At 39.3% G+C, this 13420-nt stretch overlaps 1 protein-coding gene across 3 annotated transcripts in view; it reads right to left on the bottom strand.

Moving 5' to 3' along the window:
- The window catches only part of LOC306638137 (collagen alpha-4(VI) chain-like), a 157080-nt gene that overhangs the window by 16186 nt on the left and 127474 nt on the right, over positions 1-13420 (bottom strand). For 2 of the 3 annotated variants that reach the window (XM_079101269.1, XM_079101270.1), the window contains 3 exons: positions 11813-11875; positions 10572-10607; positions 7442-9607 (listed from right to left, as the gene is read on the bottom strand). In XM_079101269.1, the coding sequence (XP_078957395.1) occupies positions 9482-9607; positions 10572-10607; positions 11813-11875 (225 nt within the window). In that variant the 3' untranslated portion in view covers positions 7442-9481. Of the gene's footprint in view, positions 1-6519; positions 7047-7441; positions 9608-10571; positions 10608-11812; positions 11876-13420 lie in introns of those variants that run through there. The other variant, XM_079101271.1, reaches the window with a different exon arrangement.

The raw sequence follows: 13420 nt of genomic DNA, 5'->3' as shown, positions 1-13420 counted from the left end.
CTGACCCCAGGAACATGAGTACAATACAACAGTTTGCCTCCTCCCAGTTGGCATGGTGCCACCCAAGACTGCCATGAAGCAACCAACTCTTTCTCAACTCCCCAGTAAGCATTAGGATCACATGGGGTCAACAATGATGGGTGGGAAAGTGGGGCTTAGGAACAAGCCATATCAGAATGCAAATTCCAGAACTGTGTAGCTTAGAGCAGTCACTGCCCCCCTGATCTTCACTCTCCTCATCTGGGAAATGCAGATTATCATTATTAACTTGCAGGACAATAATGAGTGTGTTAGACCAACAACAGTCCTCAAATCTTAATATTCATGCAAACCTTCTAAGGATCTTGATATAAAAGCAGATCGTGATTGATTAGATTGTAGGCAGAGCTTGAAATTTAGCATTTCCTCATGTGGGCGATGCTACTGTTGCTGGTCCACAGACCACAATTTGAGTAGTAAGGGGTTCAGATGACAAGGCATGGAAATCAAGAAGCAAGCAACACAGTGGCTGGAAATTCATAGGTGCTTACCAAATGGGAGCTATTTGATTTAATAAATACTGAACAAAGGGTACTCTTAAGGACCTCAACGTGGTAATAGAAGGACCTGCATGAGCATCCACATAGGACGTGTCAGGTGCTCTGGTGGGCACTAACTCTCAAATCCTTTACGACAAAGCTGTGAGTTTATCCCTGTTTTACAGAGGAATAAATTGAGGTTCTGGGGCCAAATAACATGCTCAGACTACATAAGGGAAAAAGCTAGCGTTTGAAGTCTCATGACCTATTTTCTTCCCCATGACACTGATTCTGGCTTTAGGGTATTGAGAATCTAATGGAGAATGTAGCAGTCATAGGTGTCAGCGTGGGGTCACCCTTTCTTCAACTTTTCTAAATTCTGAAATTATGCCAAAATTTTAAAAATTAAACCAGAATTTTTCTTTGACCTTCCTTTTAATGTTGTCCTTTTAGCTTCACTTGCAAACTTTAGAGCTTTTTCTATTTCTTTTCTTTTTCTTTTTATTTTTTTTTTAGCCAGCATCCCACTCCTTCCTTGCATTTGTTAAAAAAAATACACAGGAATAAAAATAGGGTCAGTTCATAGACCTATCTCATAGTATTATTGTAAAGATAATGGGCATTAACATGGTAAAAGAACTTAGAACTTCTAAAGACTCTTGTTTTCTCCTGTTTTTGACTTTTGAATTCAAAATCTCATTGCTAAAGGGAATTCCAGACCTTAAACAACTATTTAGCTGCTCTGTGTTTCTGTTTTGTTCTCTGAAAAACAGGCTTTACTGCTTATCTCATTGGATTGTTGTGAGGATTGAATGAACCAACAAAAGCCTGGATATTTATCCAAAAGAACTAAAATCAGCCTACTCTAGTGACAAATGCATACCAATGTTTATAATGGCACAATCTGCAATAGTCAAATTATGGAACCAGTTTAGGTGCCCATCAACAGATGAATGGATAAAGAAAATAAGGCATATATACACAATGGAGTCCTACTCAGCCATAAAAAAGAATGAAATCATGTCATCTGTTGGAAAATGGGTGGAACTGGAAAACATCATGCTAAGTGAAATAAGCTGGACTCAGAAAGTCAAAGGTTGAATGTTTTCTCTCCTATGCAGAAGGTAGGAAAAAGAAGAACTTGTGAAAATAGAGGGGAGATCAGTAGAGCATATGCAGGGAACCAAGGAGAAGGGGGGGGGAGAAAAAAGGGAAGGAAAGAGGGAAGAACTGGGGAATGAAGTCGACCAAATTATGCTATGTGCATAAGGCATTCCAATATTCTGTATAACCATAATGCACCAATTTTAAAAATAGAGAAAGAAATAGAAGACCAACAGAGTAGAGGAAAGAAATCAGGGGAGGGAAAAAGGCAGGTGCAGAGACATGTTTAAGCAGCTCTAAGATGGCAGCTGGCATTGGGCCAAGAGGTGGCGCATAATTAGTGTTAGCACAGCCTGATCTACTTTTGCCTGATTAGTTAATGTCTCCTCTGCACTAGTGGTCAACAGATGTTCCTCATTCTTTCTTAATTGGTACCGTGGCACATGCTCCAACCATGCTACTTAATCCTAAGCTGATTGGCTGCCTTAGTGTATATAAGACATTCTCTTCACCTGGGAGGAGATCGCAGAACGCAGGACTAAGAACGCACCTTTAGGTCACAGGTCGCAGGTTGCAGGACACAGGCTGCAGGCTGCATGCCACACCCCTCACCTCCAAGAAGCGACTCACCTCTAAGAAGTAGACCTCTGAAAGCGTAGCCTCTCTGAAAGCGTAGCACCTCTAAAATTAAGCAAAGCCTCTCTTCCTCTAAGCAAAACCTCTCTTCCTCTAAGCAAAGTCTCTCTTCTAAGCAAAGCCTCTCTTCCTCTATAAACTAGCGAACAAACAAATAAGCAAGGAAGCAGCTCAGAAATAGTAGTTCATTCCCAGTCCACCTCCGATAAATTCCTGCAGGACTGTTGCTGCAGGCAGCAACAGGCAGGAAAAGAGAAAGTACTGGGGATTGAAATGGAGAAAAAAATCTTATATACAAATATGAATATACCACAATGAAGCCCACTATTATACACAATGATAATGAACTAAAATTTTTAATTATAAATGAGAGCCTCAAATAATGCCTAGATCAATAAATATGAGCTATATTCTTAGGCATCATTTCAAGGAAACACAAGCTAGCCTTTTTAGAAAGAAAAATGAACTTTGAAAACTAGCACACGAATTGTATTGTCCCTATAATCCTGTGCTTTTTCACTTTAAATAAATGGATCCAATGAAGCCTTATGTTTTGAGACACAAGACAATTAGACAGTTCTTAACAATGGGACTAGGCACAGACAGTTCACATGCTAAAACGGTTTTATTTAGAGCTGGGACAACTAAATAGATATCTTTTAAAAACCTTTTCAAAAGCATCACAGCCTCCAAAGCATGCTTAAATGGATTAAGTTAGGACATCTGCCTATATAATCATTTCAAATTGAACCATCATCATTTTCCCAGAAACATGTAGGTGTTCTGAAAATTAAAATAACCTAGCGGCAAAAGATAGAAGCCCTGAAGAGAGACATCAGACAGAGAACTCAGAAGAAAAATGGCAAGATAGCCCCACTCTCTTAAATGAATCCCCCTAATGTAAAGTGCAGTAAGAGAAGGTAAAGCTAAAATACACTCAGTTATGAAGAAATTAGGACTAAAAGGCCCTGAGAATGAGGTTGTCATTTTTATAGTTTCCCTTCTTACCAACATCACCAGAAACGATTTCACTCACTACATCTGAGCTGGCAAGCAGCATCTGACATCTTTTCTAAGCTGTTAAATTTTAAAAACACAGAGTTGTCTTCCAGCATCCCGGAGAAAGAATATGCCCAAGAACTGGGGAAGAGAGCAGATAGAAATGATAGAACTGAGGTTCAAGTAATTCAAGCAGGCAACTTCTTCTCAAGTACCATTAAATCCTTTTACTCTGAATCTAAAGCCAACTGGAAGAGCAAGAATATCATGGCAAAGGATCATCTATACGCCAGACCCGAACACTGTGTGCCCAGCATCCTCTCTCAGAGGGAAGCACTGCTGAGCTTTTGAGGAGATGCATTTGCACCATGGATACCACTCTCCAAATACAGGGAATAATTACACCCAGAAGGAAGCATAGATAATATCCAGTTGCAACCCTCTCTCCATTTTTTAAACTTTATTAGTGCATTATAGTTGTACATAATATTGGGTTAATTTGGACATAATCATACAAGCATGAAGTATAATTTGCTCCACTCCAGTCCCTTGTACTTCCCCTTCCACTCCCCTCCTGCCTCCCCATTTCCCTATTGGTCTTCCTTCTGTTTATTTAGTTTTTGTAATTAGTACTTTATAGATATACATAAAGGTAGAATTCACTGTGATATATTCAAATATGTACATAACGCAGTTGGGTCAATTTCATTCCATTGCTCCTCTCTTTTCCCATTCCTCCTTTCTTCCCCTCAATCACCTTTCTCTGGTCCAATGATGTCCCTTCTATTTTCATGAGATCCCCCACCTTTTTTCCCCTTATTTTGCTCTATCTTCTGCATATGAGGAAAAAAAAACACTCAATCGCTGACTTTCTGAGCTTTATTTCACTGAGCATGATGTTTTCCTGTTCCATCCATTTACCAAGAAATGCCATTCTTCTTTATGATAGAGTAGAATTCTATTGTGTAAATAGAGCACACTTTCTTTATTCATTCACCTGTTGACAGGTACCAGGGCTGATTCCATAACTTGACTACTTGAGTGTTGCATTGCTATAAACATTTATGTGACGGTGTGAATACAGTATGCTGATTTTAGTTCTTTTAGATAAATACAGAGGAGTGGAATAGGTGGGTCATATGATGGTTTCCTTCCTAGATTTTTGACCCTCTCTCCATTTTTAAGTTGAGTAAAGTGAGACCCAGACAGGTGAACAGACTTATCCAAAGTTACCTAATTATTTATCACAGAGCCAAAAGGAAAAAGCCACATCTCTAATTTAAGTTGCTAGTTTTATAGCACTTATAGTTTTATTAATCCATTCAAGAAGCTACTAACAACATCCTCCACCAATCTTACCCTCATCTAGACATCCTGCTAGGCAAGAGAGCTATAACAGTGAACAAGAAACTCACTCTCTGCTTTTGTTTCTAGACCCAAGATATCTCATCCATCCTTCCTGGCAGTTCGCAAGCTGTCACAAGTTTATCTATTGATTTTTAGAAGCATATTCACAGCTGTGTCAACAAAATCTCTCACCTATCACTTTTGCTGCACACACTCCATCGTAAGAGAAAATTAAATGGTCTGGCACAGCTGAATTCATTAGCTATTAAGTTGAACCATATGACATTTCCATTTTCTCAGGTCAAAAATGGTCAAATATTGGCAATGTCACCTAGTTTCAAGCAGCCTGAAATCTCTTCAGAAGAAAAACACCCTTCATTTTGATAAATCATCCCAGATATTCCAGAAGAATGTATGATCTATAAAGTCCATACTGAGACCCCCTCCCTCCTTGCATACACAGCAATCTCTGGAGAATTCAAGTTAGAAAGGTAAATTTTAGAGAATAGATAAATGAGTAAGTTGTTTCTACATATACATATGTAGAAAACTGCACAGGAATAACAAAGAACAAATTACCCATACACACAGCATGAATGATCAAGAAAAACAGACACCATGTTTACTGGAAGAAGTAAGGGACAAAAGAGTATATGCTGCACATTTTAATTTATATGCAGGTCTAAGACAGGTTTAAAAAAGCTATCTGTCTGTGATAGAGGTCAGAAGAGCAGTTACCCCGGAGTATATGGTTTAGGAGGGGACATGAGAAACATGTATAGGATACTGAAAGTGTCCTTTATCTGAAACCACATCTTGGTCACAGGAGAATAAACATACATAAAAATCCATCTCTGTGTGTGCTTAAAATCACTGCACCTTTCTCACTTTTTAAATGTGGGTACATACATTATATTCCAGTTGTTATGCTTTAGATGTGAGGTGTCTCCCAAAAGCTCATGTGTGAGACAATGCAAGAAGGCACAGAGGTGAAATGATTGGGCTATAAGAGCCTTAACCTAATCGGTGTGTCAATCCCCTGATAGCTGAGTGGTGACCATCAGCTGGTAAGATGTGGTTGGAGGAGGTGGGTGATTGGAGGTTTGTGCCTTTGGGGTATACATTTGATAAGGTGAGCAGAGTCTCTCTCTCTTTCTCTCTGCTTCCTGGAAATGTCCTAAGCTGTTTTCCTCCAACACAACCTTCCACCATGATGTTCTGCCACACCTTAAGTACCAAGGAATGGAGTTGGTCATCCACAGCCTGAGACCTCTGAAGCTATGAACCCCAAAATAAACTTTTCCTCCTGTATGTTCCTCTTGTCAGGTCTTTTAGTCACAGCAGCAAAAAAGCTGCCTGAAACACCAATTTAAGGGAAAAAAAGGAAGAAAGTTACATTCTGTGACCCCCAATGATACAGTTAAGCACAGTGGTTAAGAACACCTCTGAGGGACTGGGGAATTAGCTCAGTGGCAGAGCACTTGTCTAGCCCGGGCAAAGCCCTCAGTTTGGTCCTTAGCCCTGGGGATAAAATAAAAACAGCTCTGAAAGTAGATAATATTGGTCTTCCATTAATTGGATATCTGATCTTTGATGATATACAGAAACTCTCTAAGCCTCAGTTTTATTATCCCTGACATGGAGATAAACAATAACACCCACCGTGTAGAGCTTTGGGGATCACTGAATAACATAATATCTGTGAGGCACACAGCACAGAACACGTGCTCAAAAACAGCCAGTTCGTGCTAGGAGTAGCAATGGCAATCGGGTCCATACTGAGACCCCTCATTCCTTGCCCACACAGCAATCTCTTGGAAATTCCTCCCCTGAAAAATTCTCATTCCTTCAGGGGTCCTTGGTGGAAAGGTAAGAATCAGGTACCGACTCTGTGACCCCTACCCACCCCACGTACCAGTAGAGCATCTGGAAGGTTGTGCTCCTCCGAGAAGGTGATGATGGCAGGCATGACGTCCACTGCGCTGAGCTCCAGCATGGCTGTGCTGACAGCAGCTGTGTCATAGACCCTGCCCGCCTGGAAGAACACAGCTACCTTCCTCACCAGGATGCCCGTGCGCACACGTTTGAATACATGTCTCGCCACAAACCTCATGGCAGCCCCGAGGTTCCTGTGGCCAGATGACCGTTCCAGGGGGATTTTCCTAACAGCCTGCAGAAGGACAGTCTTCCCCTTGTAGTCTGAGAAGCGAACCAGATAATCTGTTTTGACATTGTAGGAGACGATGGCCACTCGGGCACCCGTTGGACAGTTACTCTCACTTATTTCCAACTTCGTCAACAAAGATGATAAAATGTCTCTCATCCTCTCAAAATCCAGCTGGGAGACATCATTTGACATGTCCAAAGCAAAGACCACTTCAGTCGGGAACACTGGGCATTTATAAACACCTTGACGCAAGGGATACACAGATTTAGGATATTCTGTGACACCTCAAAACAGGTGAGGATTTAAGTGAATAAAGAGTATTATTTACCTTTTGAACAAGCTGGAAGGAAAGTAATTTTGGAGAGACAAGAAGATATCATTAGTTTATACAGGCAGGGGTATCTTTTCCAGGTGTGTTTCAACATGGAAAACCTGCTGGTTGAAATGTAGATATGATGGATAAGGTTTCACAAACTGCTTAGACCATGAGGTGGTTTGGGGGGTAGAGTGTATGAAAACCCACACACCACACACACAATAACAGAATAAGAAAATATAAGGGGTCAGGCGTTGTGGTGTATGCCCGTAATCCCAGTGATTCAAGAGACTGAGGCAGGAGGATTGCAAGTTCCATGCCTGCCTCAACTGGCAACTTAACAAAACCCTATCTCAAAATAAAAAATAAAATGGGCTGGGGATACACCTCAGTATAGAGCACCCTGTGGTCAATTCCCAGTTTAAGAAAGACAAAGAGGAGAGCAAGGTTGGAGGAGGAATACAGAGACTATATCCCTCAATGCCATGGGGTTCCATATCAACCCAGACTGACAACTTCCAGGCTTTGATTTGAGATATACATTTCTCTAGTGTTGATGAGGATAACAATAGGTCTCATTCGAGTGAAATGAAATCTAACACATTGAGCCATTCTGAAACTATTTATATATATATGTATATAATTTAAACATATAACATGTAAAATATAAGCCATACATATTATGCATCAATGTGTATACACAAGTAATATATTTTCATGGAAAATATTGGGAAAAATTAAAATTATCCTTAATCCATCATATATGTATCATATGTAATTTGAAGTGTATAAATAATTTTTCATTTTATTTTATAAAACTTGGGGCTTAGTACATTTCTATTCTGAATCATCTTTCACTTAGTACATGATGACTTTTTCATCACTACATGTAGAACCATATCATCTATTCTACTATAAAGGTGTCCCGTGAATACTTCAGACAATATCTCCTTGTGATGAATATACTTATATAAATATCTGTGCATATTTATCCAATTATAGCTCTATGTACATCTCTATAATTATGGATTTTTGTATGTGTGGTCCAATTGCTCTTCAGAAAAATGGTACTATTTTATACTCCTACCAGCAATTTGTACTTTTAGACCTTCCCCAACTTTGGGCAGGGATTTTTCTGTCATTTCTAAAATATTTCCAATTTGAGAACCAAAGAGCCTGTTGTTGCTCTTAACTGTATTCTTCAACTTATTGTGAGGTTGAACATTTTCACAGGTGTATTGTTCATTTGTACTTTTTCTTTTCTGAATCCCCATTAATGTCTTTTGACCTTTTTCAATTTAATTTTTTTATGTTCAGATTTCATATTACAAAATGTCTGCATTTATAGATAAAACTAATTGAGTAGCAGCCACCTTTACTTTGACATAATAAAATAAGGAAGATAGGTCCTCTGCTTGGTGTGGGTATTTTTTTTGGGGGGGGTGGGGGGGTGTGGATACCAGGGATTGAACTCAGGGGCACTCAGCCACTGAGCCACATCCTCAGTCCTATTTTGTATTTTATTTAGAGACAGGGTCTCACTGAGTTGCCTTGCTCCTCACTTTTGCTGAGGCTGGCTTTGAACTCATGAACCTCCTGTCTCAGCCTCCCCAGTTGCTGGGATTACAGGAATGCACCATGGCACCCGGCTTATTATTTATATTACAAATATTTTTCCCCTTTTCTGTTGGCTTTTGACTTCATGATACCCTAAATGTAAGAGGGTTTTAACTTTTTGTATGGCCATCTCTTTTCCTTTGTGGTTAAGCTGATGGTTTTACTCATTAAGATTTTTTAGAAAAATTAGTTCCAGAATCTCACTGAACAGCCACTGTGCGGGAATGGACAGAGCATGGAAGGGTTTGAGGAGGAAAGCTTAATGGTGGAGAAAACCCGAACTTCCAAACTAAGCAATTTGTCAAGTCCACATTCTCTCCCTGCTGCCAGTTAAGTGGAGGAATGTATGCTCTGTAGATGCAAATACCCTGGAATATATTAAAGATAGCAAATGCATGTCAATCAGGGAATGTGACGAAACATTCCTTAACATGATAATTCGTAATTCCATTTTTAAAACACAAATGAAAATATATAGGACAAATTTCTTTTCAAAGGGTCACTAGTGATCCCACTGACTTAAATGTATGAGATAAAAAACAAAGTTCCCCTTTGTATTGGGATGCAGACATGTAGATGTACAATTATTACATTTCGTGGGGCATGGTATTTATTGTACAATACAATTTTTCTTCATAGCTGAGTTGGTATGCCTTCCAAACCACTTCACCTCTGAAGATCACAATGGAAAAGATTATTTACCCAAAGGTGGACTGAGCCCAACATGTTTATTTGTAAAAACTTTTCATAATGGACAAGCCACCTCCCAAACCTCAGTCAAATCCTCAGGTGACATAAGTCCCCAATCCTTAACCTATCTCCACACCCCATACTGGCTCCTTTTGAGCCTTTTCCAAGTAACTTACGGCAGTTTTCTCGAATGAAACCAACAATTTCACAAGGCTGTTAGAAATATAGGAAAAGACAGGGAAAGGAAATAAGGATTTAATTTGAAGCACATTTCTCTTCTCTCCTGTGACTTAGAAATGTCACATGGATGTCATCAGGACATACCTGAAGCTTTTTAATCTACAACAAAAAAACTCAAAAATTATTAGAGCCAATGAAATATCCAACAATTCTATTTCTGGATTCAGTAGATAATTTAAAACATTTAAAAGATTTTATGTACAATATAATGAGATAGGTAGATAAGGAATGCTTTTTTTTTTTTTTTAATCTTCCTCACAATCAATGGAATCAAACCTGATTTTGAAGTTGAAATTCAGGAATCTCAGTGGAGACTGCAGGGAAATGTTTTCAATACTTGGATCTCTGTATTAGCAATTCCTGTTACACTTCTCTAGAATGACTGACAGGATAGGTATCCCTCCACGTTCCCTAGTAATTCTGCTTCTTCCCTTGAACATTTGCTCTTTGCTCTGTCCTACCCTCAACCCCAGACCCCATGGCTTCCTGTCCTCAGTTGTCTCCTCGTCCCCCAACCCCCACCAAGTAGTTTTTGTGTATTTGGAAGATGAAAAATCATAACTTTTAAGATTGTTTTTATGTGTTCCAGGAGGCACAACAGTCTGTTCTATACTGTGTGTTGATTTACACATCCACTTTGTAAGCAATGTTTGACTTCATAGGAAGGCATGTCACACAAAGGTGGTAACCTCAGAGTCTCTCCTTTCACATCAACTGATTTTACTGAAAAACATCTAGACTCCTTTTTGGATTTAAATATTATTCTATTGTTTTACTCTGTTATAACCCTGCAAAGTCTATAAACATAAACTATGAGCAGAATTTGTAAGAAAAGAATCTAAAGAATCTTTAAGATTAATTTATTGCCAGTTTGGGAAACTGGAAAGCTTTATGTTCTGAAAAAAAGTAAAGTTTATAATTAAAAATCTTCACCTACCGTCATATCCACCAAGCCTTTGGGGCCCTTGATGCCCTGAAAAGAACAGAAACTTGGGTTTAAAACATAAACTCAAATACCAAACACATTCTTCTCCAGAGCTGACAAAAACTACCACGAAAGTTCTCCACCATACATAGACAGCCCTTCACTCCTGGCCCTAGAATTTGGTCTGACCCCTTAAGGCAGACCAGAGTGCCTAAGAAGTGTGTCGCAGCCTACATGGATGGGACACAAAGACTCTTAGAAGACCAGGTCATTTTGAAATCAAGCTACAGTTCAGGATCAAACTCAGGAAAAGTTCATGCAACATCCCAGGTCTGTCCAGACACTGTTCTAAAGTAAATTCGAGTCCCTCCCCTGTCCCTTCTCTCCATCCACCCATCACTACCCTGTCTTTTCCCCAGTACTTGTTTTGGTGCTAGGGAAACCCTGGAGAGTAAGTCTACAATGCAAACAAGATGAGCCACAATATTTATGCAGGTTATAGCTGCAGCCTGGCTCCAGTTACTCTGGGAGTCTAGGATCTTTGTTATTTTGCTGTAGAAATTAGCAATTTGTAACCTCCGGCAGGTCACTATAATCTTCTCACTCTGTTTCCTCACCTGTAAAATGGTGTGAACGGTCCTTCTATCTCTGTAACTTTTGCTTCTCTGACTTTGTCTCACCTCCCCAGTAAACCCTAAACCACAGTAAAACCATCAGACTTAATGCCCAGCTGGCCACATATGACCTTCATTGTGGAATGACAGACCTAGGACAAGGCACGCGGCAGAACCGTAGCCTCGAAGTCTTTCCCTTCAAACCGAATGACTTTTCAGGGAATTACACTATTAGTTAAGAGTATATAAATATATTATTTTGTTAGGATTTCCTTCTGGTTTCTGCATAAATATTGTTGCTCATCTTGTTTGCATTGATAAATTCACTCTCCAATGAGTTTTATGCATTATCTTATGTAATTAGGCAGATTCATAAATCTCTAGCCACTAGGATATATTCCCTACCCTCAAGGAAAAAAAATATATATACATATATATATATTTTTTTTTTTTTTTAATAAGTATACATACTGTGTAATGATTTGAAGCTAATGTCCTCTGGAGCAAATCTGGCCTACTCCCTAGATCCTTTTGTTTGTCTCAGATGTTCACTTCTTCTTTAGAGACACCTCTTATCAAATCCTTATGCTTTCTTTACACAAAGGTTGAAAATAAAAGAAAGGAGCGGACACATGTTACCATTTTGCCTGGCAGGCCTTGGTCACCTGGTGTTCCAGTAAGTCCAGGAAAGCCAGCATTACCCTAAAAATGACCAAAGCAAAGGAATAAGCTTCTCCCTTGATTACAACTAACAGAGACCCACTTTGAGATATTAAGTTATCATTATACCTAAGGTCAATGAGTCTGCTATTGTCCAATTGGTTTATGAACTGTAAATCCATGGAGAGAGAAATGGAGACTAAAAAGAGAAGGGGTATCTTTTCAGAAACCATCCAACCCTCCTGCCCCACACACCTAACACCAGACTTCCCCATTCAAAGATGTCTTAGTACCCAGTTGAGTCTCAAGGTCATGTAGTAAAAAAATACATGAAGTCTACAATGAGGTCCTGACATCAGGAAAAAGGAAAAATTCCTACACCACCATCAGGTCCTCAGTGTCTCAGAAAAGGCACATGGTGTTCATGGGCTCACTGCTTAAATTCCAGATATTTAAAATGGCACACATTATTTGGATTTCATGGAGGCTTTTCCCCTTTTTTATTTGAAACTAGAAAGATGAGTTAGCTGATTAGAGTAACCAGAGCCAGCAGTAAGCCAAGGTAGGCATAGATCAAAATTTTCTTTATATCATTGCCAATGGGTGTAAATACTAATCATTAAATACATGGAAAATACACATTATCAACCAAGTGTTTGGGCACATGCTTGTAATCCCAGCAACTTCTGCTGAGGCAGAAGGATCACAAGTTCCATGCCAGCCTCAGCAACTTAACAAGACCCTGTCTCAAAAAACAATAAAAAAGGGGTGATGACAAGCCTTACATATGGCTTGTATTGTACTTTTACATTTGAATTTATGATTGTTAAACATGGGGGGAAATGTACCTTAAATTTCTTTGAGACAGTTGATGGGGGAAAATGACACATAAGTATAAAATGTTATTACTACAAACTGTTGATTTTATATGGCAAGAAATTTACATTAATCACACAATAGAGGAAACAAAGTGAATAGTTTAAAAAAAGGGGAGGGTGATAGGGGTATATCTTGGTGGTAGAGCACCCCTGGGTTCTATCCCCAGTACCAAAAAGGAAAACATATATTCTTTCTTTGTTCTTTTCTGAGTAGTAGTTCATGTCCTTTCTCCAGTTATCCTTGCTCTTTGAAGTCTCAGCTAAACACTACCACCATGTTAATATCCACAGGATTAATCTTTACAAAAAGAGTTGCCAGTGGCTGTGGCTCTTCAAATCTGAATCTTCAGAACCTGAAGGCACAGATTTTTAGTGGGAGACTCCATGAAGCACAATGAACTCAAAGTCCACCAAGATAGAATTCCTGAGAATCCAGTCCTAAAATAGCTAAAAGAAGGTTAAGGCTTGGAAGAATCTTAAAGAAACAGCAACAACTGATCCACAGCTAAAACATAACCAGGCTTACCAAAGACCATGGTGCCCCAAGCATGTTTTTAAAAGGTTGATCCTGCATAACTGGAACTCCAACTTCTGTTTTCTGTTGTTATTACATATTCCAACTTGTATATTCTGTTGGTTTGGTAAACCGCATTCAGAAGATAAATGAGGGGGATTAAGTGGAGAGTGTGATAGCTTAGGGAAAGGATGG

Source organism: Sciurus vulgaris, assembly GCF_902686455.1.
Source record: "Sciurus vulgaris genome assembly, chromosome: 10".
Lineage (NCBI taxonomy): Eukaryota > Metazoa > Chordata > Mammalia > Rodentia > Sciuridae > Sciurus > Sciurus vulgaris.
The sequence above is the reverse complement of the archived record's forward strand: the minus strand, read 5'-3'. Positions and strand labels throughout refer to the sequence as shown.